Source organism: Corvus moneduloides, chromosome 7 (genome assembly GCF_009650955.1).
Source record: "Corvus moneduloides isolate bCorMon1 chromosome 7, bCorMon1.pri, whole genome shotgun sequence".
Lineage (NCBI taxonomy): Eukaryota > Metazoa > Chordata > Aves > Passeriformes > Corvidae > Corvus > Corvus moneduloides.
Genome location: NC_045482.1, coordinates 13,859,992 through 13,886,240, shown reverse-complemented (window position 1 = coordinate 13,886,240; position 26,249 = coordinate 13,859,992). Strand labels below are relative to the sequence as shown.

At 39.0% G+C, this 26,249-nt stretch overlaps 1 protein-coding gene across 2 annotated transcripts in view; it reads left to right on the top strand.

The window, feature by feature from the left end:
• Positions 1-979: 979 nt before the first annotated feature.
• The window catches only part of PARD3B (par-3 family cell polarity regulator beta), a 402,476-nt gene continuing 377,206 nt past the window's right edge, over positions 980-26,249 (top strand). For both annotated transcript variants that reach the window (XM_032114586.1, XM_032114585.1), the window contains exon 1: positions 980-1,284. In XM_032114586.1, the coding sequence (XP_031970477.1) occupies positions 1,165-1,284 (120 nt within the window). In that variant the 5' untranslated portion in view covers positions 980-1,164. The remainder of the gene's footprint in view (positions 1,285-26,249) is intronic.

The window sequence follows — 26,249 nt, the reverse complement described above, 5'->3', positions numbered from 1 at the left end:
CCCCTTGTGATGTGTGATGTCATGCTGTGGTTTAGAGGTATTTTTATACTGCCTTTGCTTTGCAGTGATTTTCAGTAATACACATCTCTGTGTGTAGATTGATCTGTTATGACTGTAATGGTATTGAGTATTTGCACAATGTTGTATGTGGTCTAGTGGTAGGTAAGATGCAGGGAGCACTACCTGGTTACCAAATGGTACAGAAAAGTGCACTTTGCAGAATAGCAGGTGTTTGGGGAGTGCTGCAGAGCCTCACATCCCGTTGTGCAGGTTGTGTGGCTTCGCTGTACCATGGCTTGAAGGGTATGGGCTGTCACTGTATTGTGGTGATGGGCTTCTCTGTGTGTTGCTGTATCCTGTAGATTAGATGTGGTGCTTGGGAGCGCCTGCGGGTCAATGTGTGATGTGGCAAAGTGTGTGTGAGGTCTCGTGTCAGTCTCTGTAGGTAGGGGTGGGCAGCAGTGTGCAGGTGTTTCCCAGGTTCGTAGGGCAAGGGCTGTGCTGTGGCCCTGGTCGTTGCGCCACGGTGCAGGTTGGGCACAATTTCTCTCTTAGGCATATTTTGTGTGCCACAGGGCCTGTTCGATGCGCGAGGGGAGCTCTGTGCCTACCGCGGTATAGCCCAGCGCCGTGCTGGCGGGAGGGCTGCTCACCCTGCCGGGCACACAACTCTCCGTGCCCCGCAGAGCCCTGCGCTCCAGCGTCAGCGTTTCACGCCGGTGGCTGCTGGCGCGGACGGGCTGGGTGCTGCGGTGCGGGTGCACTCTGGATGCCCGCGCCGCACAGCGCGGCGCGCGGGGAACACCCAGCCTCCGGCCGCACGGGGACGGCACCGCCACCCAGGGCGCTGACCCGCGGCCCCTTTAAGCCCGGCCCGGCGCTCCGCGCCCCGGGCGAGCGCCGCCACCGCCCGCGGCCGCCCCGCCCGGCCCGGCCCGGCCCGCGCCTCCCGGAGCGCCGCGCGGGGCGGGGCGGGCACGGCGGAAGGAGAGGCCGCGGCCGGGCCTCGCTGCCGGCGCTGCCCGCGCTCTGAGGCGCAGCCCCGCGGGAGCACCTGCCGCCCGCCCCCGTGGGGCTGCCGAGCCGCACCTGCCGGCGCCGCCGGGCCGGGCCGGGCCGGGCGCCGTTCGTGGGCGGGCAGGGCGGGCATGGCGGCGCGCTGAGATGAAAGTGACCGTGTGCTTCGGGCGGACCGGGATCGTGGTGCCCTGCAAGGACGGGCAGCTCCGTGTGCGGGACCTGACCCAGCAGGCGTTGCAGCGCTACCGCAAGGCCCAGGAGAAGGTGAGGGGCGGCCGGGCCGTGCGAGGAGCCGGCCCGGGGTGAAGGGCGGCCGGGGGGAAGGCCCGGGGCCGGCGCGGGGGGCGGCCGGGCTGAAGGGGCGCCGAGGGGCGGGTGGGCTGCCGGGCCCTGCGGCCCACGGGCACGGTCCCCCTGCCTGAGTGCCTCTGCCAGGTACTTTGCGTGAGCAGCTGATGCCGGCGGGCTGGGAGCCTGTCCCGCTCAGCTGCCCAGCCAGCATGGCTGTTGGCGCTGTGCGTGTTGACTAACAAACTTGAAACAGACGCGAGCGTAACAATAAGTTAATTTCTTTCAAGCTTGTGTTTTCTGGCATCAGCTGCTCAGTGAGGTGCTATCTGCATGGGAAGGTGATTTCCTTTACATGAAAGGAGCTCTAAGTTTTTCTTTGGTTGTACCTAATTGAGCATAAAAATATTTTTTCTTTTTTCCTCCAAGAGGCAGGTGCTGAAGGCTAATGGGGTACTGTTCAGTACTGATGAAAGGTCTAGTGTTGCAAATACTGCTTTGTGAAAGAGGTTCCAGTTACAAGCCCTGAATTAAGGGCTTGCAGGATTGTTCATCTTCCTAAGACGTCTGAGTAAAAAGTACAGCCAACATCTTATGGGATTTGTTTTGTGACATGTGCTAGTTTCTTATGGGCCCAGTCAATTGTTTCATATCCTGAATGCAAAACTCGAGGTAAATTCTTGTTCTTGCAGATTTAGTTTGAGAGAAACTTGCTACTGATGTGTTAAATACATCATGACCAGCTGAGACTGCTCTAGTAGAGATTGCGGTGGTCTCCATGTTGATCCTTCTGAGCAAGTGTTACGCTTTAACCTGCCTTAAGACACAAAGAGCTTGACAAATATTTTGTATGAAAAGTCTTTTTTCCTAATGATGTTGTCAGTGTGTAATAACTACAAAATGTTTATCGAATTCCTGGTACTGTTAGAGCCAACAGTCAGTGAGATCTTTTGCACTGAAGTATAGTTCAAGGTACTAAAATATGTCTTCAAGAGAGGGGTTTCATCAGAAACAAAATTACTTTCAGCTGTGTTGAATTTAGAAATTTACAAATTGATTTCAGCTTTGATTTGTGCTTATGATGACATTGGAATTAGTTTCATGATGATGGTTTAAAGGTGGCCTAAAAAGCCTTTGTATAAGTATTTCAAATCCCTTTCCTTCTCTACTCTTTATTTACTTTTTTTCATTCCTTTAGAAAGGAGTAGAAGGGTGCCTGCTTTTCTAGGTGAAGCCCTGACTGTTCTAGAAGGCTCAATAAGCAATTATGGGATAGAAATTCCAACAGTGTGAGAAAGCTTCAGATAAATGCCAGACACTCAAGGTGTGCTACAGTTCTCATGAATTTGTAACCAAGTTGCTATTAAAGTAGTATCTAAAGAAAAAAAAAATTATGCCTAGCAACCATCTCCCATGTGCCCTTCAGCATGAGGTCAAAATCATCAGCCTTCTTTATAGAACAGCCAGAGGCCAGAGTCCATGTTTCTGACCTTGTAGTCCATGTTTTTGACCTTGTATTTCTTCCTTTGCAAATAAGCTTTTTTTTGGACTTATTTCCTTATAGAAATGTTGAGTTTCTTATTCTGCATCATAGGTGGACAAAGTGGGTACAGGCCAGTTTGTTCAAAAATTGCTCATCACCTTGAGTAATGGAGCTTCAGAGCTAGAGTTTATACAAGGATGTGTAAAGAGGCAGAGTGGGGGAGCAGCCTAAGGACTTGAAAAGCAGAACAGGTTTTCATTCAAGTCTCTAAAATAAAGTTTTATGCCCTGTGCATCCTCTCTCCCTCCCCCCATTCACTAGAAATGTAAACAGTTCTGTTGTAGTGCTTTGATTAGCTAGCTTCCAATCTACAAAGTTTGCAGTGCAACTGGCCCAAAAGATACATTTCTTCTTATCTTGACAAGCATCATTCAGCATTAGATTGCTTTCCCGGGGGAAAATTTGGGGTTGGTAAAATAGATCATACAGATGTCTCAAACAATTAATTTTATTACCTTTTGGAGTACTTTTTGTCTGATGTAACATGATTGATTGGGTGTTTTGCCACTTTCCTTCTATTGACTCTTTCTAAAATTAACTTTCTTAAAAGAATGTAAAATCTTACTGGGAATGGGATTATCTCAAAATAATCAGCAGCTAAAATGTGCTGTGAGGTGTGCACATAAACAGGTTTGTGCTAAAGATAACGGAATATTTGGTTTTCTTTTCAAAATATTTAGAATGTTTGGAATACTTTTTGTGACAGAATGCTGCTCTTTCTGTTGGCATGTTAAGTGTTTTTTTTGTAAGTTTTTTTTTGAAGTGGTAAAATCTTTTAAAAGAACTAAGTGGAAAATTGTGTTGTTAAAGTGCCTGAAGTATTTGGAGAGAGAAGGAGGATTGATACAAGGAATATCTTTCATAGTTGTAGAAGGGCAAATGAAAAAGGTAGCTAGGATAGAAGCTTTAGGAACTTTTTATTAGTTATGGTACTGTCAAATATCACAGAAATGTTTGAGAGGCTCTGCATTTTGGGAGTTGTTCTGTGAGTCTGGTTTTGCTATTACACTACAGTCACTTGTCTGGTAAAGGGGAAGATACAAGATTAGACTATTAATTAATGTATATTGTAAAATATTTGAATATATGTATACAAATAAAAATTTTTGAATTGATTTAAACTGCTTTGCACTTCTTTATACTTGTAATGAGAGGAAAGTTGATGCAGTAAATAATTAAGTCTCTTGTTTCTGTGAGACTTTTGGTAGACAGCTGAGAACTCGGTGGGCAGTTGCTTATTGTAGCCTCCTGTGTTTCCTTAGCCAATTTGATTTGGTTTCTTGACTGGGCTGTGCTGGCAAGGTTTGGTCATGAAGGCTCAGTTGCCTCAGTTCATGAAGTTGTTTCTTGACTGAACCAAAACACTGGGCCAATTTCAGTTGAGAAATCAGTAATTACTTTTTGATGCTACTCAGTTTAGTGGCTTTTAGAGGTACTTTTGTAGTTCTGAATGGGCAGATCCTGTCTGAGTCACTGGAGGATACAATAACTCTCTGGACTGAAGAACTTTGTATTACAGTATCAATGAAGAGATTTCTGTGGTCTGGGTTTTGTGATGTGAATAGTCGTAGATGTTTAAGAAATTTTTTTGTTGTTCAGCTGCTTTGTGAGAATTGTAAATAATTTTTCACACGGTCATCTCAGAAAGTGACTTGATTGTCAGTAGAATGAAGTTTGTTGGAAATCTTGTGACTCAGGATCTGCTCTTGTTGCCGCTTAGTAATGTACATTTAAGGCTTCTTGCTGACAGGTAGATACAGTAGGATTAATGATTCCTTATCGTCAGCCCAGTCCCTAACTTGATATTTTGGTGCCTTGGGGAGCAGTTGTGTGTCATCTGTTGCATTTAGGATTCTTTGCTTGAGTGAGAACAGATGTACTGCAAAACAGTTGAGTTGCTGTGCCTGATACTGTGTGTGCTTCTCTGCAGCTGTAAGACATAGCTTTGGATGCAGGACAAGGTACCTTGTTGATTGTTTTCCAGTCAAGTGTCAGAGACCTTTTTTTTTTTCCCCTCCCCTGAGTATATGAATGAGAGGGAAAAAGAGGGGTTCTGGCTCAGCATGGAAGGGTTTCATGTGCTCTTGTGATATTGTCTGGATTTGCATGGTCCTGTTGAAAGCAATTCCTTACAATGCACGTGAGGCTAAATGCACCCAGGGTACATGCACTGTTGTGTTCACATCTCTCCCCTTGGAAATGCTGTTCCCCCGTGTTTGAGGCAACAACAGCTGAATTACCAGCTTTGTAGTAGAGCCCTTGCCTCAGCTGGAGATCCTTCCTTGCTGTCTCAGAGGTCTTGAATGTTGTTGGTACAGAAAGTGATGTCTGCCCAGGGAAATGAGACTAGCAAGTGAAATCCACAGTGACTTTCCTTTAAGCTGCAGTGAAACTTTTCTGAGGAAAATGTGTAAAACATCTTGCTGCTCCAGATGTTCTTTATCTCTCTGGAGGAGCCAGGGATGGGGAAGTGGTGGTTATTGTCTATGTATTCATTTCCTCATGTTTGCATACATGGCACTTACCTGGGTGGCTTGACTGAAGTGACTGCTTTAGCGATCTGAAGTCTTGTTCATGGAAGCCAGATGAATGGGTGGGACATGGAAGTCATGTAGCAAAATTAATAAGCACTGCAATTTGTGGTTTAAAATTTGTCATTTTAAGCACAGTTAAGTCCTTGAGTGGCTCACTCAGCAGCCTTTGTGGGCCTCCTTTAGGAATGCTGATAGAGACAGTCAAATATTAGTTGCCCTATCTCCCAGGAACTTGATCTCCACTTGTAACAGACGTTAGAATGTGTCTTTCCATTCATGAGAACATACAGAGGCCAGCAGTTAATCCTGGAATGGTAATGAGAATTTTGATTGGCAGTCAGACTGAGCAGGAAACAGTAAGGTAGTAGGTCAGTTCAAGAATGGTGTGGTTTTGATTAGAATGAGTAAAAGTGAGTGGTTTGGGTTGTATTGATGATCTTTCTTAAATTAGGTGCATTTAAAGAGCTAATTCTGCAGGTTGATTGTTTATATAATTTTGTGAGTCCTACTAATAAAATACTTTCTCAGCTTGCTTCTGCTTGCTGACCACATGACAATTAGTGTTCTAGAATTAGGTATTGCTGTTGTAAATCAGCCAGCAAACAGAAGGAGAACTAAATGTTCTTGTAGTTTCTCTAAATACATTTGGGATAGGGAGAATGACAATTTATTTTGATTAAACTCTATGCTTACAAAAGATGTTTGCAAAACCAGAAGACTTCTTCAGAAGATAAATGTAAAAAGTTTTGAAATAAATCCTTTTTTATGACATTTTCTGTTCTGGGCAAATTTTAAGTATTTAATCCTTTATAAAGGCAGAGTAATTGAGTTGTATTTGTGTGGCACTTGTGTGCTTTTGTCTTGGACCTGGTCTCTAGGTTTGATACTTTTTCCTTATCCCAGTTTGTCTTAGTTTATTTTATTTTTTTGCCCTAATAGGGATGGGGTAAATCCATAATCTTTTTTTTACCAAAACAATTCTAAGTTCTGTCTTCAAGTAGATTTTTTTGCTAGGAATTATTTTAACTATTAATTCCCATATTTTTCTTAGTATGCTTAAGCAGCTACAGTATGCTAATGACCTTATACGCTGTTTTGGCAACTGATATATTTCAAGGAACAGCTTGGTTATCATTTCTGCATTCAGCCTTTGGAGCTGTCCGCTATGATACTGTACTAGAAAATGAGAATATAACTTGATACACTGCTTTCCCGTTACTAGTGTATGAGTTCGAGTAACTGACTCATTTATAGGAACACAGGTTATATGAATAGGGGAAGTAAAGAAAATGGAAGGAGACATATGATTTCAGAAACTGCTTATTGACTTAAAAACTCTAGTGGTGATATTTCAGTGAGATTGGAGACATCTTTCAAGTGGCAGAACTTTGGGTCCCGTAAAAAATTTTCTGGATTGCTTTTACAGTGACCCAGGAAAAACTGAGAGTTAAAAAGTGCCTGCTGTTTAATCACTTCTGTATAAAACCTCTGCTGCTGTGTTGTATCATAGCCACTGGTGTTGAGGTAATGAGATTTTTGGTAGATTTTCAGGCTCCTTTTCTCTTTCCTCACAAGTGTTTACAATCTATACAGAAAAACTGCCATTGAACTTAGACTTGTCATAGAAAATGCCTTCTATGACATAATGTATTTATGTAACATAAAAAAAAAAATTGGGATCTCCTTTTTCCTTATGAGAAGTTGGCTACTGCCAGCAATAGGCTTTTGGCTGAATGTTGAGTTACCTGATGTTAATGCGTTTCAGGGGAGCTCAGCTGAAGGGTAGAGCTGGATAAAACTGGTGGAAATTCAATAGGCAAAATGAGAGTAACCTGTCCTGGAAATACTGCAGGTCGGACTTCAGTGTATGTGATAATACTGAGTGTCCTTTTTTTTTTCCCTCCCAGATCATATTTATCAAGTTCTGAGTACTATTCAGTTGTTATTAATTAAGAGACAGCAAAGCCTTGTGTAGTAATTGAATGTTAAATCAGTCATAGGAGGAAACCATTAAAGAGCAGTACAGAGTTCTCAGTAGTGACTGCTTGCTGTTGCTCTTTGCCAAGTTGAAGATGATCTCTGAGTAGACTTGCAGGAATTTGTGAAGAAGGAATTTAAACCTTAAATGGTATTTCTGGCATGGAATGGAACTGGGAGGTGCTTTTGCTTGCTGCATAAAATGCAGTTTTAATGGGGGTTTTTTTTGCTTAAGTATCTGAAAACGGAGGGTGGTGTTCGACTGATATTTTCTGAAAAACAATGTTTTTATTTTAACAGATATAGATTTTAATTATTTGGGCATGATGTTTTATGTTGTGTGACTATACTTTCCTCCTTACTCATTCAGTGTGATAGGTCAGTTGAATTGCAACATACTGTGCTGTCTGGCATCCTGCTACTGAAGCAGCAGATTTCCTCCCCCGTTGAGCAGAACATTCTTTAGGCTTTCCTAATGATTCAAATGTCAGAACTGCAGCTTTCCTAGGCATGAAGACCTATTACTTCATTATTGTAAACTCCCTCTAACCCCCTATAAAGATGCCTATATTCCATCCTTAATGAATATGATACCACTAAAGGTCTTGAGCAATTAGTATCATTGAAAACAGATTCTGCTTTACATTTTTATATTCCATTCTTGCATCTTGCTTATGCATAAGTATATACACATTTTATGTCAGGGAACTGACTGAACAGAAATGACAGGCTCATGTGAATGGCTTATTGAAAGAAATTGTCTTGTAAATTCCACTGAACTAGAGAGTCCCCTGAATACCTTGATAAACTGAGAAAGCTGCTTCGTGTGAGAAATTTAGAAAATCACCATGTTACAAGAACTTTTGGAAAAAAAAGCTTATGCAGTATTTGTGTAATATTGTCATTAATAAAAGCATTTTTTTGTTCCCCTCAGGTTATATGTTGTTGTGGTAGTTCCGTAAGCCTTATCATCAGTACTTTATTACTTCTATAGGATTACTTCAATAACTTTTTTGTAAAGGAAACTTAGTGTTATAAGAAATTACTGTTTGCACTGGATAGGACTTTTTTTGACTGTTTTCCTCATTTTAAAGAGAATGTATGTAAGACTTGATTTTTGTAAATGTTTGGGGTTCTTTTTCCCTTTATGCCTAATCATTGTGCTATAGACACCTCCATTAAAGGAACTGTTGTAATGTTTTAATGTAATCAGAATGTCTCTGCCTTCCCAGTGTAAGCCTGTAATTGTTCTGTCACCAGTAGGTACATCCATTCAGAACTGATGACTTGGCTTTGTTGTGGCAGGTGCCACAGCACTGCTCCAGTGCTCAACTTGCTCTTGGGAATGCTTCTGAATTGGGAGGCTCAGACAAGCTGCTCCTTGGTTTCACGAGAATGCACTGGCAGCATTTGTTGCCACAGGGAGACTTCTTACCTCAGTGTTTTCCTTTATTGGTTGTTATGTGTATGAAAAAGAAAACTACAGAGTGCTTGAATGAACATGCTTCTTATAGCCTATAATAAGGATACCGTTGGAATGAAGAGTAGATAGGGAGGAAGATGGATGATTGTACTCTTACAGAGACTGATTGTTTGGAATCAAAGAATGCAGTCTGATGGGTAGAAGCTAACAGCTGGCACTGGATTCCCTCTTTTTCCTGGCTAGGGATTTGACCTCAAAGATGAAGCTCCATCAAGCCAAATGGTTTTGCAGTACAGCTTATCTGATAGAACAGAATGTTTTTCAGATTACCAATAAAATATTACCTATTGGCAAATCATAATACACACCCTCCCTATCATTTTCCTTTACAAAAATGCAGTAATTTCTCAATCAGTAGAAGAAAATGGAATGCTTAAAGAAGAAATAGATGCAATCCCAAGAAACAGAGACCTGCATTCCTTAAAAATTGTGTGGCTTTATTTTTTTACCTTGACTAATCAGTTTCTTTACTCATATCTCTTTCCTAAAACCTTGAAAGACCTTCACATTGTTTAGAAGATACTATCTCTTTCTCATCAGTCGAGCAACAGCTGAGTTGGTCTTCACTGGCAAAACTAAACATTTAAATTATAGATTTTCTGAGAGGAGAAAAAAAATCTTTTCTATAATCATCTCCTGTACATTGAGTGCCAATGTACAGGTCAACTAAGAGCAGTTCCAGCTCAAAAGAAGTTAGAATCCAGCAGGTCTCTGTTTGGACCTCTGAAGGAGAGACAAGTCATAAATCCTGATGGGTTAATCCCAAGTATATGGTGTATTTCTTCTGTATCCAAACTCTGGAGCACCCACCTGTAGACCATCTTAAAATTAAGGATTATTTCTTATCATTTGGACATGGATTTATGCTTTCTTATTACCTGTGAGAAGTACTGGTAAAATAGTTAAGTGTTTTCACATTTCCTTGAAAGCTGCCATTACAAGGTTCTGTCCATCCAGTAAATACGTGGGTGATGTGCAGGGGATCTGCCTGATCTTCATGTGATAATCTGCTGCAGAAGGGGACAGGCTGAAAAGATGCTTGTACCTGCTCTGCAGCTTGTCCCCTTGGCGGGCGTGCCTGGCGGACAGGCAGACTTCAATTTGTCTTTATAAATTTTGATGGTGTCCATCATAAGGTAGCTCCCTATTTATGTTTCTCCTCAAACTAGAAGTTTTGAGGGCATGTAGTCTTTCCTAGCTTTTGTTTATATTTTTTGTTAGTCTTGCAATGCTGGATGTCATTAATGGTGGTAAGGCCAGAATTTCATGTTGAAGATTTGGGGTATAATTCCATAGTTTTTCTATGTTTTAAGGAGTTTTACTACTGCTGAATGTAGGCACCATTCATTTCAGTTCCTATAGGTCAGGCATTTTTTTTGTTGAATGCAGTTCATAGTGGTGCAGTTTGCCTGCTGTAACCTTTGCCCAAAATGATGATGATATATTTTTTTAAATCTTCTGTGATACTCATTTGGTGGATAGTATTTAGAAAGCTTTCCACTAGCATTCTCTTCTTGCCAATTCTTATTTCTGAGCACAAGCCAGAAGTGAAACCAGAATACAAATTTAAAGCTCTGAAGACTTACCTGTTATTGGAAGTGTTGGCTGCAGGCTGCTTTGGATACAGACCTTTAGTAAGTGATGAGTTTCATGAATAAAGAAGATAGTGACCTGGAACTCTGCTTAACTAACTTCCTCCAGAGCTTGTCAGAATTCCTGTGCCATCTCACCCTGCTTCTCCTGCCTGCTGGTCAGTTGCAGAATATCCTTCCAATGGATTCCTGGTTGAGCAGCATTAAAATTCTCTCTCTTCCACCTGCAGCTTTTTCTGTAAGGCTTTCTTAACTATTTCAGTAAAGATTTTGATGGAGGAATTTCATCTTTACTATCTCACTGTGTTTTCATTTTTTTTTGATCAGTCCTAGATGTTAAATACAAGGGCAGGACAGAAGTACAGTGGTACATAAGTAGAGTTAAGCAATAAAGAAAGCTCCTTGTGACAGTGTGTCTGTAGCTCTTCTAGAAACAGAAGTAATTCAGGGGTTCTGCAAATCTGACCAAGGTGGTGTTGCTGTTTTGCAGCAGTTTAAGCCTAGAATGGCTCACTTTTACCCTTTCTCTTTCACAGGTAGTAAGGGCTGTGCAGCTGTCCAGTGAAAACTGTGCCTTGCTCTATCCGGGGCAAAACCAAGTGACTTCCTCTAGCTTGTGTCATACTTCATCATCTGTAAACTGGATGATGGTGCTGCATCTCACCTGTACATATCTTTAAACTGAAACAAGCTTCTGCTTTTAAAATAGTCCTGAAATCTTCAATTCACTGCTTATGTTATTTCTCTAATGAAGTTTTATTTTCATTATCTTGGTTTTTATTTGAACTGTGAGTTAGTCTCCATGAAAGCCTGTATGGAAACCAGAAGTCATACAGAAATTTTTTTTGCTGAGTAAAGACTCCAGAGGGCTTGCCTTTGAAAGAAAACCCTGCAGTATTTGTTAAGCTTGCAGGGAAAAAAAAAATGAGGCAAGTATCATATTCATCAGTCAAATGTTTATATATTGTGAACTCTATGAAATGCTGTTTGCCTCCAAACTCCACTCAGACTGAATTAAAAGGTTATTTGCTGTAACAATGTTTTTTGTTAAGGTATAATGATTTTTTTGAATAAATAAAATAATTGGCTGCAGTAGGGGGTTGTCAGCAATCTATTAGATTATTTTTACAAGGTAGTTTATTTCATACTGAGTGTAGTTAATTTGTGGAAATATCTGGTCTGTTCTAGTGTGTAAAAAATGTGGCATACTTCGCTTTGACTCCGACTTTAATTGTATTTTCTTTAGGTTACTCACTCTACTGAGATTTCTATAGAAATTCTGTCTTTTTCTCTAGGTTTCCCCCCCTTCCCCTCCCCATTCTATAGTATAGGTTATAACTATATAAATATAATTATAAATATATTTCTGAATATACTTATATTTATACAAAAATATATAAATATATAAGTATACTAATATATAAAGTTTACTTAATTTGCATATTTTTCAAAAGTCTGTTTCTCACAGTTGCCTTGTTTAACAGATAAGTTGGTTTTTTTTTTTTTTAATGTTGTAAATTTGACTGTCATCTTCTGTTACTGGCACCTCTCAACCTGTTCTTCGTCTGCTCAAAGAATAGAACATTGGAGAGGAGATTGCTTTCTTCAGTTGAATCTTCCCATCTCTCGTGTAGGGTGGAAAGACTTGCTGAAGTTTTTCAAGGATAGAAGGGAGTTAACATGCTCAGCTCCCACAGAATTAGGCTCATTTGAAAAACTGAGCTGCTGCCAATTCACAATTAGTTTTCCCCTGCTGGCTGTAATGAATGTATCCTGAACAAATGTTTCAGGAGTTCCTGGCATTATAAGCTACAAAAAGAAAACTCCCTGAAGAAGAGCTGGAAACCTGAAATAGTTGTTTTGGGTGACAGAAAGGAGAAGGTTCATTGACATTTCAACATTGTGCATCGAGAAAGACCAGCATTTGCATAGTAGTAGTCATGATGCAGGTGTTGTTTAGATTGTAATAAAAAAGGAGGATGCGTTTTTTTGAGGGGAAAAAAAAAGTATGTGTGTATGGAAAAAAATAATTTAACATTAGGGCTTGTTCTGTCAGTGATAAATTAGGACTCGTCTGCGTGAGGCAAGAAGATTTGCACTTAGAAATCCAGAGAAGTCTCCTGTATTAATGTTTCAGGAGCAGTTATTTGGATAGCTCTCATTCAGCTGCTGACTGATGAGAAGTACTAACTTTACCTGAAAAACCCTTGTGGAGTTCATTGACTTTGTGAAGAGCAAAATTAAGAGTTAGTTTTTGCTCTAAATACTCAACATATCTCAGAAATGCTTAGAAGAACACTCATGACCTGTGCATTTTAACTATATTACTTCTGAGGGTGTTTTCCTCCTTGTCATTACTGTTGTGTTCAATTGACTTACTTTTTCAAACTGTGAACTGAACAGAATTACTCTAAACACTTCTCCTTTTCACACACTTCCACTTTGAGTAAGATGAATCGGAGTATGCCCGTGTTGGCCCCTTAATCCGTGAGTTTGGAAAATGTCAGTTTAGGCCATTTTCCATTTAAATTGACTTTTTTGTCTTGTGGGGGAGTAATTGCTGCAAGTCAGAATGTGAAAGGAGTAAGTAGATGGTTTGCTTTTGTACATTCAGGGTGCTTTTTTCTTGTTAGACCTTTCATGTATTATTAAAAATTTAGTGCTAAAAGGTGGACTGCATTCTCCTCTGGTCATCCTGGGTCTCTGGTAGCTGTCCTTGCAGTGTGATTTTTTTGTTTATTTTGCTGCAGCAATATTCACTACCATTTAACTCTGAATAGTGTCTGGATACATACTTTGGTTGTGTTTATTTATAGATCAGGAATTTTGCAGTTATGTATTATATTCTTTCTTGCCTGGAATAACAAAATATATATTAATTGCTGTCATCATTTTATTAGATAAGCCATATTCAAAGACGCTAGGAAAACACTAGGTAGATTTTTTGGTAGCTTCATATGTTCCAAATATAGAGTACATCTGGCAGTATGCACATATTGTTTGTCCTGGTGTGGCACAACTGTCTTTCTGAATGCAGAGAAAGTGGAGGAGTCTGGCTTATTGTTCGTAGTGCAGTTCGTTAATGGCTGTAGATGGGAAATGAGCATCTAACTAAATGGTCATGGTCAACCTCTGACTCTTGCCTTAAGGCTTTGAGAATAGACAATATGAAAAAAACCCCGTCTTCTTTCCAGATGGCTGAATGCTTGATGTGTCTTTATGTTTAGCTGTCATTCAAATGTGAATGCTGTGGTGATTATAAGTGTCTTCCATTTTTCTGGTTTGAAATGATCCCTTTTATGCATTGTGTGTTTAGAGATTAACTATTTGGCTTATCAATATGGATTTTAGAGCAAAAAACCCCCCAACTTGATCGTGTAGCAAAATCCAGGATGCTCCTGTTCATAAGCAGACTTGATAGTGCAGGTCTTGGTTCCACATGACATGATGCAGACCAAAGTAGTTTTGAAATAGGTTGTAGAGGACTATTAACATTCTGCAAAATGTTGTTTCAGTTTTGAATCATCTTGTATGTGATAAGTTTCATATTAGTGATTTTTGTAAGTGAAAAAAATAGTTTTCTGCCATGTGGGAAGAAAAAGTTCGATGAAGGAGGCTTTGTGGGATGGAGTTTCTTTAAACTGGGAAGAAAGAGGCTTGATTTAATTTTTAAATGGTGAGTTTGAATCATGTATTTTCATGATGGTTTTAGTTAAGTATATGAGTTCATATTGAAAGATACAAGCTACAGTTTAATGATCAAACTGTTAAATACTGTTGTAAGCTGAAGCACACTTAATAGATTTTCAGGCTGTTTTCCTTGGAGTTTTTTTGTGTGTTTTTGTTTTTGAGCCTAACTTCATAGTTAGTGTAAAAGATACCTTTAATAATGCAGCCAAAGCTATTGCAGGTTCAGTAGGAGTCCAAATCACTTACTTTGTGACCATTAGACCAGCAAATGCTGATGTTATAATTTTTTTCTATTAACTGGCAGTGGCTGTGTCCTTATGTAGTAGCCATTTAAAGAGAATCAACTGCTTCATTGCATGTGCTGGTTTCCTTTTCAGGCACTGCATATAGTGATAAAATTTAGTGGAAGTAGATCCAATTACTTTGCTGAAAAGCCTTCAGCATCTTGTGACTGAACTTGTCAGTGACTGGCTCTCTACCTGTTCTTGTGTGTGAGAGTTGGGAACCAGTAAGATCATCTCTCTTAATGAGAAGGGAACTGTTACTCTGCAAGTCCTATTGACGGTGCATTGTGCGAAAGCATTCCTATAACGTGGTTAGTGTTTAGCGTTCTTGTCAACAATGGCTATGTTATGGCCACTTTGCTGTAGACATTTTCAGTAGATCTTTGCTTAATTTTACTTCGTAAAATTACATGGTGCTTGAGCATGGCATAATATGTGGAGCTAATGTATGTGGGTACAGTTCTGGAGCCCAAAGAAAGAATGAGGTAGCTGACTGAAAAGTAAATTGGACTCATCTATATCAGTGATGGATGGCATCAAGGTGCAAATGAAAATGAAGGTTGTAATGGCATCTCAGGACTGATGCAAAATATATGCAAATACAGCATTTAAACAAGTTTGCTTACCAGCTGTTTTCATTCTGACTTTATTGTGGGGTTGTACTGGCTGGATTAAATTTGTGTAAGTGGTGTTTGTTTCCATGTGGCCCCCTTGCAAGCTGTGGGTTGGAGAAAGTTGCTACAAAACAGTAACTGGAACATGTGCTTCAGGTGTCATTTTCCACATTTGGGCTGAATGTCTTACTTGCCTTACTTAGATCTACCTGTTTTGTTAGTTGTTTTGCGGTGACTTTGATGCTACCTTCTCTTTTCCTCTTAAATCTCTGGAGATGTTTCTTCCCAACTCCTTCGTGATTCTGTTTTCCTGAAGACACTCGGAGTAGCAGGAGAAAGCAGTTCTTTTTGCTCTTTGGGATAAAGGGCAGGGCAGGGAGAACCCTTATGCACACTAGTGGTATTAAATTTCAATGAAAAAGTGAATAATCTCACTCTTCACTGTTTCCTCTCTGGCCAAAATCCACTTAATGAGTTGAGGCTAGGCATATGGCATCAAGTTTTGTTGATGTGTTAATTCTGGCATGTTCTGTATTTCAGTCAGGTGAAGGTGGAAGTTGTTCTCAGGAGCCTTGTTTGGGTTTCATCCAGTTCCATCACTTGACTCTGGCAATATCTTTAAAGGTAGAGGTTGTTTCAGCTGTTCACCAGGTATGTTTGCTGTATCTTGGAAGTCAAATACTAAAGCTTATCAGCATTGTACTGTGATGATATAAATTTTATTAATATAGCACAAAATATGAGAGATTATATAATTCCCACAGTGTAATATTAAGATGCTGAATGTTTGTATTACTTTTTAAACTTCCTGATTATTTTCTTCCAAACAATAGCCAGAACCACTGAAGCTGGCTAGGCTTTATAGAATTAGGCAGTGGTTGACTGTTAGTTGTGCCTTCAGAATATTATTGACCCAGTTGTTTTTTCTCCTGAGAAGTAAAGGGAGGAGAGAAGCTGCTTAATTTAGTGTTTCACATGAGAACAAAATAGGTTACAGCATCATCTAGTACAGACCTGCAAACCTTGTTCCAACAGCTGTATCTTTATTTCCCTCCCTGCATACTCGATTTCGAGTCTATTACTTTCCACTGCCACCTTTTCTCATTTTTTTTTCTTTTTTTTTTTTTTTCCTTTTTGCTTTCATTTGTAATGAACTTACTCCTGCCTCAAAGGGACTCTTCTTACATCTTCAAATACTTCTCATGCTTTGGTTATTTAAAACTACCCTGGCTGTCTCAGCATCTTTGTAGCATTGGGCCTATGATTGTCCCTTATGGCTTGATTTTGGGAGCACAGTCACTGAATGTACTGTGAAAGGTCACGTATCTTCTCTGAGTGCGGAAAGAGACCCCTTTAAGGTCCACACTTAACACCTCTCTAAGGAGAGCAATGAACTGTGCCTGCTAGGAGGTTGTCAGAGAGCATGGAGAGAGTTGATTAAGGGTGATATGGGCAGTGGCACCGGTGGGAATTGGTGGCATTTCTGAAATGCACCAGCTTTGGACATGTGAGAAGGGAGTGGTGGTCTGGGCTCTGACTGGTCCTACTGACACTGCAAGTCTGGCAGTCTTTGGCAGTATTCCTCCCCAGTCTCTGGTTGGTGGTTGATTCATGCAGGAAATGGGGTGATACTGTGGTAGAAAAGTCTTACTGTTCTCTGAGGAATTCCAAAAGCACCTAATGGCTTTCTATGAGGAATTAAGGATATGCTCCTATAGTTTACTGCAATTTTTTTCTCACTTGAGCTTTATCTAAAGCTCAGTTTATGTTAAAGTTTGACAGGATTCCAGCATGCTTGATCTGCATTGTCTTACAGGCATTTGTATTCAGTTTTGTTTAGAGTCTGGTGTTACTCAATCACATCTTTGAAGCTCCCAGCTGCTTCTGATAAGCAGTCCTGTGTCAGCTGCAAATGCATTAATCACTTTATCAAAGAAAGGCCCAGCAGTTGTAAACAAAACAATCTTAGATGGTTTCTGGATGCCGGACTGAAGGGCTGGCTGCCCTTGTAGATGTGAACCATTTATCATTTTTTGTTGAAGATCTGGTATACTTCAGTGCTGAGTTTGTCACAAACTTGAGTTGTGTTAATTTACAGCCAGCCTCATTTTTATCTGTAGCTCTATTGAATGATTCAAATTTAAGGCATCATCAGTTTTTATTGGCAAAATAACAGCATTGTTCACTCACTTGACCTGGACTTTACTTTTGAAATATACTACTCTGAGACACATTTTACGTTTTTTTCCCCCTCTCATTTCTATGTGAAAAATGTGTGACAGTTTGAAGGAGTAGCTTTATAGTTCTGTCTGCTCGCTTAATGTTGGATTTTAAGAAATCACAGGTGTGGTCCTTAGCCCCCACAGTGTTACCTTTAGGTAATCAAACAAAAAGCCAGACTCAATGCTAATTAATTACTTGCCAGGTGCCTGAAGCTGGGTAGCAGTTTGCTTATTAGCATAACAATACTACTCTGAATATTGTAGATAATACTTGACATGGAGGATTTGGGATTTGAACGGTAAGCTTTAAGATGTTACAGAATTATTTGAGATGTTTTGTTCTGTAACTGTTGTGTTAATTTGCACAAGGTTGAGTCTTTTGTTGAAGCAGTCTAATCTAATGGACTTGAAGAGCTAAAGGATATTCTTAGTTTATAACTGAAGATCAGGTTACACTTATATTCTTACATTTGTGTGATTAGCTTGGATTCAGTGCCTGGCATACAGTGGGCTCCAGTTTTAACCGAGGCTTTGAAGGGGGGGGTTTTGCTAGTTGTTACAAGTGCAGTGTGTAGACCACTGTCTAAATGTGTATCTCCAGCTTTCTTTGTAAAACCAAAACAGGTGTACTTGGTCTTCACTGAAACGGTCTTCTTGAACGATGGAGTGTAGTGTAAAGGTGGGCTATGTGATCCTCTACTGATGTATTCTCTGCATTATATTTTATTCAGATAATATTCAGACAGCTGTATTCATAGAGTGGTTTTTCATTCACGTTCAAATAGAGTATGAAATCAGAATTTTCTTATTTTTGACGGGTTTTAGTGCTGCAGATAAAGTAAAAGTTGGAATGTTAGTTGAAATAATCTGGGTCATTTTGGATTTATGTATCTGTGCTCTGACAAATCGATAATTCCATGATAGTGAGATATCAGCAGCTTTTTCTGTTTTCTTCCTCAGCCTGAATATGTGAGATGGGTATTTTTTCTCCCTGCATATTCAACTGTCAGGATAAGCCAACTCTCTCTTCTTTCTGCTTTCTGATTACAGTGAAGTACATTCCCTGCCATGAGAAAAATGAAGACTTTATTATTAGTACATAGTCCTGGTAATTTCTCAAAACATAATAATTTAAAGATGGCTAAAGGACAAGAAATTTTCTAGTTCCTCTTTGCCAACAATGTCTCTGAGGGACATAAGAGACTCACTGTCCTACAGTGTGCAAGTGTCCAGTGACTCAAGTGCAACAAACCTATTCACTGTGCTCCCCTTGGTTTATAACCTATGTGAAGAACTTTCACTGTGTTTATGTTCTGTGGTTTGTCTACTAGGATCTCAGGCCAGGATCTTCGTATTCAAATGTGATCTGGGACATTTTTAATAAATGAAACTGTGTGTATAGCCTGTGTGCCGGGTTGCTTGTAGCTCACGTCTTCACCTTGAGAGCTCTCTGATGTCTAAGCCCACCTTGCTGTAACAAGGTGGCTGTTATAACTAGTAACTGTTTGGGTTTCTGTCTAGCCAAGGAAAACAGAATGTGTTAACTACATGAAAATGAATCAGAGAAGGAAAAAAGTGCAAGAATGGAAGAAGGATGAGTTTCATACCTCCAAAATGAAGTTTGGTATATGGTGGTGTGAAGAGAACATGTGAAGACAGAAAGAAGTGATGATCAGTCCTTGCTGTTGTATTTTGACTACTGATCATGATAATACTTAGTCCTGTTAATTTCTCAGAGCATAATAATTTGAAGATGGATAAAGATCAAGAAATATTCTAGGTCCCTCTGGTGACTAGGGATTGACTAATGTGCTTTGGACCATTTAGTGTGTCAAAGATAAAGTTGATGGTGAGCTGTACTTGTGCTGTTAGCCTCATTCCAAAGGCTGAAAAGAAGCTGTGCTTTTTAATTGTTCACTGTGCCTAGGAAGAGCAAGAGAAGATTTTTCTGCTTTTTTTCTGGATGGGTAACAGATTGTTTTTGTCACAAATCTGTGGTAGTCCACAGGCTTCAAGCATGAATTGCTTGGTTGTCTTTTTTGTGCTCTTTCCATCCTTAAAAGCCAGCCAGCAAGGCAGTGTGACCAGACTGAGCAAAAACTGCAAGCGTACTAAGATAAACCCAAACTTTCTGACAAAGATAAATGTTTCTCTACTGACCTGATCTGATTAGTTCCCCTTTTGACATCAGGTTTTTAGCACCTTCAAAGACAGAAACTTTTAAAATTGAATATTTAAAGTGATCTGATGTAAGTTACTGTTTTTTCAGGACTCCTTTCCTGCTTTGTACCATTTGCCTGTATCACATCTAGTTGGGATTTGAAAAAAAGGTGCTTGAGAGAAGAATATGTTTTCCATAACTAGTATTAAAAGATAAAGTGAATGAATCTGAACAAAAATTTAGTATGTGTGCAAATACATAGAATGAAATTTAATTTTTTAATAGCTTGTTTACAGGGAATAGTTTCTTCTACTATAGTTTGAAAAGAGATCTTTCTAAACAGCAAAAGAAATCGTGCTGTTTTGAAGAAAATAATCTTTAATTCAACTCGTACTCGAACATTTAATTTATTCCTTTTAGGAGGAGTAGAGTTTCTTCTATGGTATCTTACTGTGTGAAGGAAACTTCTTAACCTATCTAAACATCAAAATGTGTGCTTTGGTCAGAAGCAAAGCATCATGGGTATAATAACTGAGACTGGCTTTACTTCTTGTGATCATGTTTTGGCATGAGGTTTGAAAGCTTGTTAGACCTGCTAAATTTATTGTGAAAAGCAAAGAACTTTGTCTTCCATGTACTCACAAGTTTGATTGCTTGAAATGAACTTCTTTCTGTTCTCCATCACCCCCCCAGTTAGGATCTTCAGAGAGGAATTCTACCTTTTCTTGTGCGGCTTTATTTTTATAGTACTTTATTTCATCTGGAGGACAGATTAGGAAGCATCCTTTACAGTCACCTTTCTAAGACTAATTCTACCCTATGGCCTTGTGTGTTTTCTGTAGTTTTATTTCTGGATGCTTAAAAGCAGTTTCTCTCTTAGTGGACTACCTTGTCCTTTGCCCTTGCCTCAGCTTTAATTTCTGTCTTTGAGCTCACTCGGTATAGATCTTTCTTAAATATTAATAATTTGAGAGAATGTGTGTCAGTCCAGCTGGTAGGTTATAAAGAAGTTTTATCTTCTCTCTAGCATCTTGAAGCATTTTCACTTCTAATGCAAGCAGATTCAGAGTTTTGGTGAAGGAGAACAATAGTACTATGGAATACACTAGGAATTTTTTTTACTATCTCACTGTGTTGTAGCATGTTTCTCTTCCTTATGTTATCTTAAAGATTTCTGCTGCTTTCGAGTTTCTAACTGGAAGTGGTTAAAAATGTGTTGGTTACTGTTATGTAGTTGAACTATAGGGCTATAAAGACAATGTAATTAATTTGAGGTAAGAGTTTATTTTCAACAGTGAGACCTAGAATTATGAGCTTGTAACTTCCTGTGTTATGTATAATACAGATTAACTCTAGAAGCTTCCTGAGGAGTGAAACCTAAATATTGTTTTTTCTCTATTTTTTGAAGTTTGTGAAAAGAAGACCCAATTTGTACTCAGTTATAAATGTCTCTGTGTGTAAATATATATATATATGTATATGAAGTATACTAATGTGCTTCATATTGGGAGGCTTATTCAGATCAGGTCTGTGCTAGGAACTGCGCATTTAGTGCTCTCTGGAACAGACTTAATCTCTTGTGCAGGTAACTGTTCATCTGTGATTTTTACCGACACTTCTTGTGGCTTCTTTTATCCCGTAAAAATGTTATCTCAGTAACCTACAATATTGTATGAAATGATACAATTCTACATTCATGCTTATGAAGAGAGTAGAAGTGGTGGTTGTTTGCCTGCTGTAAGGACAGGGTGCGATGCATATTGGGGTGCTTGGCTTTGTACGAGGCCACCAACGCGTGTATGTTGTGTTGTTGCTGAGCTCTAACTGTTCAGCTCCAGATTGTGATAGTATGTAGTGTGTGAACATTTACTTCGTGATCAGCTCTTGGTTTTGGAAACTCAATATTCATCTTGCTGTAAAAACAGAGCCCCACCTCTACTACAGCTGAAGATGGCAGCCCTGTTGGTGGCAATTGAGATGAAGTTTGAATAAAGTACCTTTTCAGGCTTGTTTGGAGGTGGTTTTGGTAAGCAAACCAAAAATGCTTAAGGCTGTTCTAATTCAGTGATAAATTTTGAGAAAGATTTAGAGATGAAGTTTGAGGCTGTGACCTATCTCATCCTATGTTCCTCTCCAAGTTGCTTTTTGTACCCTGCTCCCCAAGCTGTGGTCTGAGAGTTAACTAACACTTAGTGCTGTTTGGCTGTGCATAATGGTACATTGTGTAGCCTTAAAATGCTTATAGGAATCATTAAATACTATTTAATATATCGAAGTAATGTAATTTATAATGTAAAAATGATTAAGTAGAATACCTCTCTTACTGACCTTAACCTAAAAAATCCCTTTATCAGAAAATACTTTATGATTGTGGGATTTTTAATTTTATTTTTACACTGTCTCAATGACAGGAAGCAATGTGGCCAGAGGCCACTCCTTCCCACTAAGTTTGACCTAGCATTTATTCTGTTATTGTGTATGTGGAACAGGCATATATGATTTCCATTTTTTAATACGTTCTTTTTTATGCTGTATTTCATTGAAGTCTGTTTGCTCTAGTGAAGCATTAATGTGGAGGTACTTCTGAAATATCAGGATGAGAAGAAATTGTAAGTCATTCCTATTTCTGAATTTTTTTAGTGCATCCTATTGTTACTGTATTTAAATTAAAATTCTAGTATAGGATTCGCTATTGATTTTATGCATTCCACACAGCAGAACAAAATACAGCATCAAACAATAATTATGAAATCATTAAGTGGCGGTGTTCATTTTATTGATGGTCAGCTGAAACATATTTAAACTTGTTAGGGTTCTCTTGCTCATTAAAATTCGGAAATACCCAATATGGACTTTAACATTTATTAAGTATGTTGCTTAGCTTTCGGAAAAGGAGACTGATGCTTTTCTGTCTGAGGTGGGAGCAAAAAGAAACAAGAATGCACTCCAACCTTCTGATACATTAAAAATGTGAATCTATAGATATATATGAGAACTGACAATAAATGGGAATGCTTTAATTATAGATTGATTGGTCTTTCACTTGAATGTGTTGTGTGTTGACTGAAAATAAATGCATAGAAGATTTCTTGAACCTGTTTTAGACTATTTGAACAGTGGTGTTGTATTAGGTGGCAAACGCTAAGTCAGGATTCTGTGATAACATGAATGTCAAGCCCACTTTTTAAAATTTATGTCACTTCCCTGCCTACATCTCACTTGTGCATTCATTTGACCTGGCTTTAATTTAACATTTGGTAAATATTTGCATAGTAATTCCTAAAGTGTTCTCCCACAGATAAAGGAAATGATGATAAACAGCTTTTAAGTGGTTTGATGTTAAACACAAACATGACTTGCAGCCCTAAGGTAAAATGCACATTAGAGTAACTGTTCAATATTCATTTGGCAAGTGCTGTTATGAATTACACCAGGTAACTTACTCATACTTGTTCTTTACATAGATTTTTACTGGTTTGTACCTCAGCTGAACTTCTCCCTAAGGGTTATGTACTGTGCTATAAGAGAACTTCTCCCCACTTGTGATGTTAGGATTTTTTTGAACCATAGTTGTGTTTTCTTCAAGATGAACTTTCTAACAGGAGAGCATTTAGGAGCACAGATTCAGGTAACCATACCTGAATGCTGCCCAGAGCCTCCAGGCTACTGTTAGTGTTTTATTTTTACAAGAGGCTCATTCTTTTGTTTTTCAAAGCTAAGTATTTCTTTTTAAGCATGTCAACTTTTGATAATGATGATGAAAAAGATACTGTAAAGATACTGTCATTCATTAGAATAAGATTTCAATCTCAAGCTAGAGAAAGTTAAAGAAACAACAGTCAGCTAAAAAAACCCCAGAGCTTGTCCTAGCATTTTAGAATACAGTTGTTAGACTTTTTTTGCTTTATATTTCTTAACTTCTCAGCAAGTGCTTTCTCAGTATGCCCTTAATCAATCTCTGCTCTGATCAAAAATGGAGTGTCATCAAGCATTTCCTGCTTTCAACAGGTAAGGAGTGTTACTTCGTTGAAGCCGTCTGGCACTGACCCTTTGCACAGCCTGTCGTCTCTGTTACTGGTGTTACTGCATTCTGACTTTCAGACCATTCAAAAGACACTGTAGAAGCAGCAAACTCTGTTTTGCGAGACTTCCAGTTACATACTTTATGAAGTATAAAATTACTCTGTTACTGTGGAAATGCAATCTCCTGCCTAGGAGCTTTAAAACACATGGGAACCTGAAGTGTTCTTGATGCTCCTTTTGATCGTTGTATCTTAGTAAAGCATAAGAACCTTGAACTAAGACCATCCTTTTCCTGAGCAAGTTTCATTTTCTCTGATAGTGATTCTACCTTGGATGTACTACAGTTATGTTTTGGACCTGTTCTACTCCTTTTGAGCTCTAAATAATGTGCAGAATATGAGTTTGTGCATATGCATGTGGATACAGTGCTATTTGGGACTTTAGATACTCAACTGTTACATCTGCTGTAGTTAATTGCTTGTTTAAAATGGTGAGTTTTCTAAAATACCAATGTTTTATTTAGTGAAGCTGTCTGAACTCTTGGTGCGAGTAAAGAAACACAGAAGAGACTGATATATAGATTTTAGGGGTTTTTTTTGGTTGGTTGGGTTTTGTTGGTTTTTTGGTTGTTTTTTTTTTTTTTTTATAGACACTTTTTCTATCCAATGCATGGCAGTGTTTGAAGTTCATCCAAAGAACAGAAAATTTTCTGACTTTGAAATCTCTGTTGAATGGGTGAGTGGATTTGCTGGCCAGATGAACCATTGTTACTTTGTGACTGTGTGGAGGGAATATCTTCCACCTAGGATATTTAGCAGTAGTTACTATTTGCTTCATCAAACAAGTTTATAAAAAGCTCCCTGCCCCCAGTATGGGTTTTTAACTTTCAAGGATGAAGTTCATGTAAGTTAATAGAAGCCAGTTTCACATTTGTATTTCTGAGGCAGCAAGTATTTAGTCTTGCTGTAGTCTGGGGTGGTTATTGTAACTGGGGAGTCCTTGAGATCAGAAGGTTATAATGTGTTCATACTGTGTGTACCTGAGCCACTGTATGTGTCTAAACCATTAAGAAATATTTTTCTTCAAAAGAAACTGTGATTCCTGTTCTACTTTAGTTCTTGTATTTCAGTGTGGATTGTCATTCTTTTCTTTTCAAGAATCTTATATTGGCTACACTTGTTCCAAAAGATTGGTAAGAAATGGCATCTTCTGGTCTTTGAGACTCTTAGAGATGTTCTCTTGATATTGCCAGTAACAAAAATAATTAAATTACTGTATTTGCTGTGCCCCAAAGTAAAAGAAGGTTAGGTTAAGTTTAATGTAGTTTAGGGTGGCTGTGTGTCTTGAGCTTGTGTCCTGCCAACTTGCAGCATTCTATTGGTACAATAGGGTTTTACCTTTGTTTTTTCTTTGTTTCAGTTTCAATGACACATCTGTGTTGGTGCAGCTACTGAATCACTAATAGAAGTGAACACTGAAAGCAAAATATTCTAATCAGCTGTATATTTTTTAACTTCAGCTTTATTCTTAACACTTTAACAGCATAATACATACAACAGGTTTTAATATATCTTCAGCCAAATAGGTTAGCTGCAGAAGTTTGCCCAGTTAAGAGAAGTGATTTTCAATTACACTGTTTTAGTGTTGCTAACTATTAAAAGCTTTGTGGTTGCATTGGTTAAAAGGTTCAGGAGGAACATCTGTAGCTACTGATGCATTCTGGTTGTAGAGTATCATATTTTGTAAGTTTATTGGTAGGGCCAAGCAACACTCTTTCTCAAGGTAGCTGCATTAGGTAAATTGTATGATCTAAATTAACCTGCTTATTTATTGCATAAAGGTATGTTTCTTTTCTGCCTTTTCTTCTTAGAATGTTATGGTTATGGTAAAAATATCTAAGCCCTGGGCTTAAAGATAGAACTTTGAGCTGTAATAGTTGTCCGCGCTTCATTACTTTGCAGAGAAAAAAACGTATTAATTGATATTCTTAAATTTTGTAATTTTGAACATGTGATACCTAGAATGAGCAAACATTTGCTATTTCACAAACGGGTGGCTTCACCAGAAAATGAAATAACTGTAGTAAGAGGTAAATTACAGATGAAATAGACACATTACAAATAAACATACTTTTAGATGCTCGTGTGGTTGTCATGCAGCCGTACTCTGTCTAGTTACACTTAATTCTCAGTTGCAGGTCATCAGTGGTCATCTTTTTTTGTCCATTTCTGAAACATTTCTCAAAGCTATGTGTGTGCATGCCCCTTTCCTGGCCCTCAGTTTTAGCATATTCTGGCCATTCTCCATAATATTTGGGGGAGGACTCAAATATGATTTATAATCCTAACTAGGCATGTCTTTCTTCATTGTGCTGTAGCAGATACACTGTTCATCAGTGCTGATACTGTGGAGTACTCAAACATGTCAGTGTGACTCGTGAGCTGCCATGTGCTCATTAAACTACAAGAACTTGGCCCTAGGAGGGTAAGTCTTAAGGCAGTTCAGACATTAATACCACTTGGCCTGTCCCCCTTGGAAGCTGCATACACAGGTAGCTGGCAGTGCAGGCAGTGGTTACAGACTGTGTCTGCTCTCTGATTTTTGTATTTCCCGTCAGGGAGGACTTGCTGTTGAGCAGTATACTCTGAGCCTTTTGGCTTCAGGGTCAGTGGAATGATGGCTAAACTCCTGGTTATTAAAGTGAAGGAGTTAATCATATATAAAGAAAGCATTAGTTTTGGAGAATTAATATGATCCCTGTTAATATGGTACACAGAGTTGCACTGGAATTTGAGAGCATTTATTTGTGAAAGCAAAC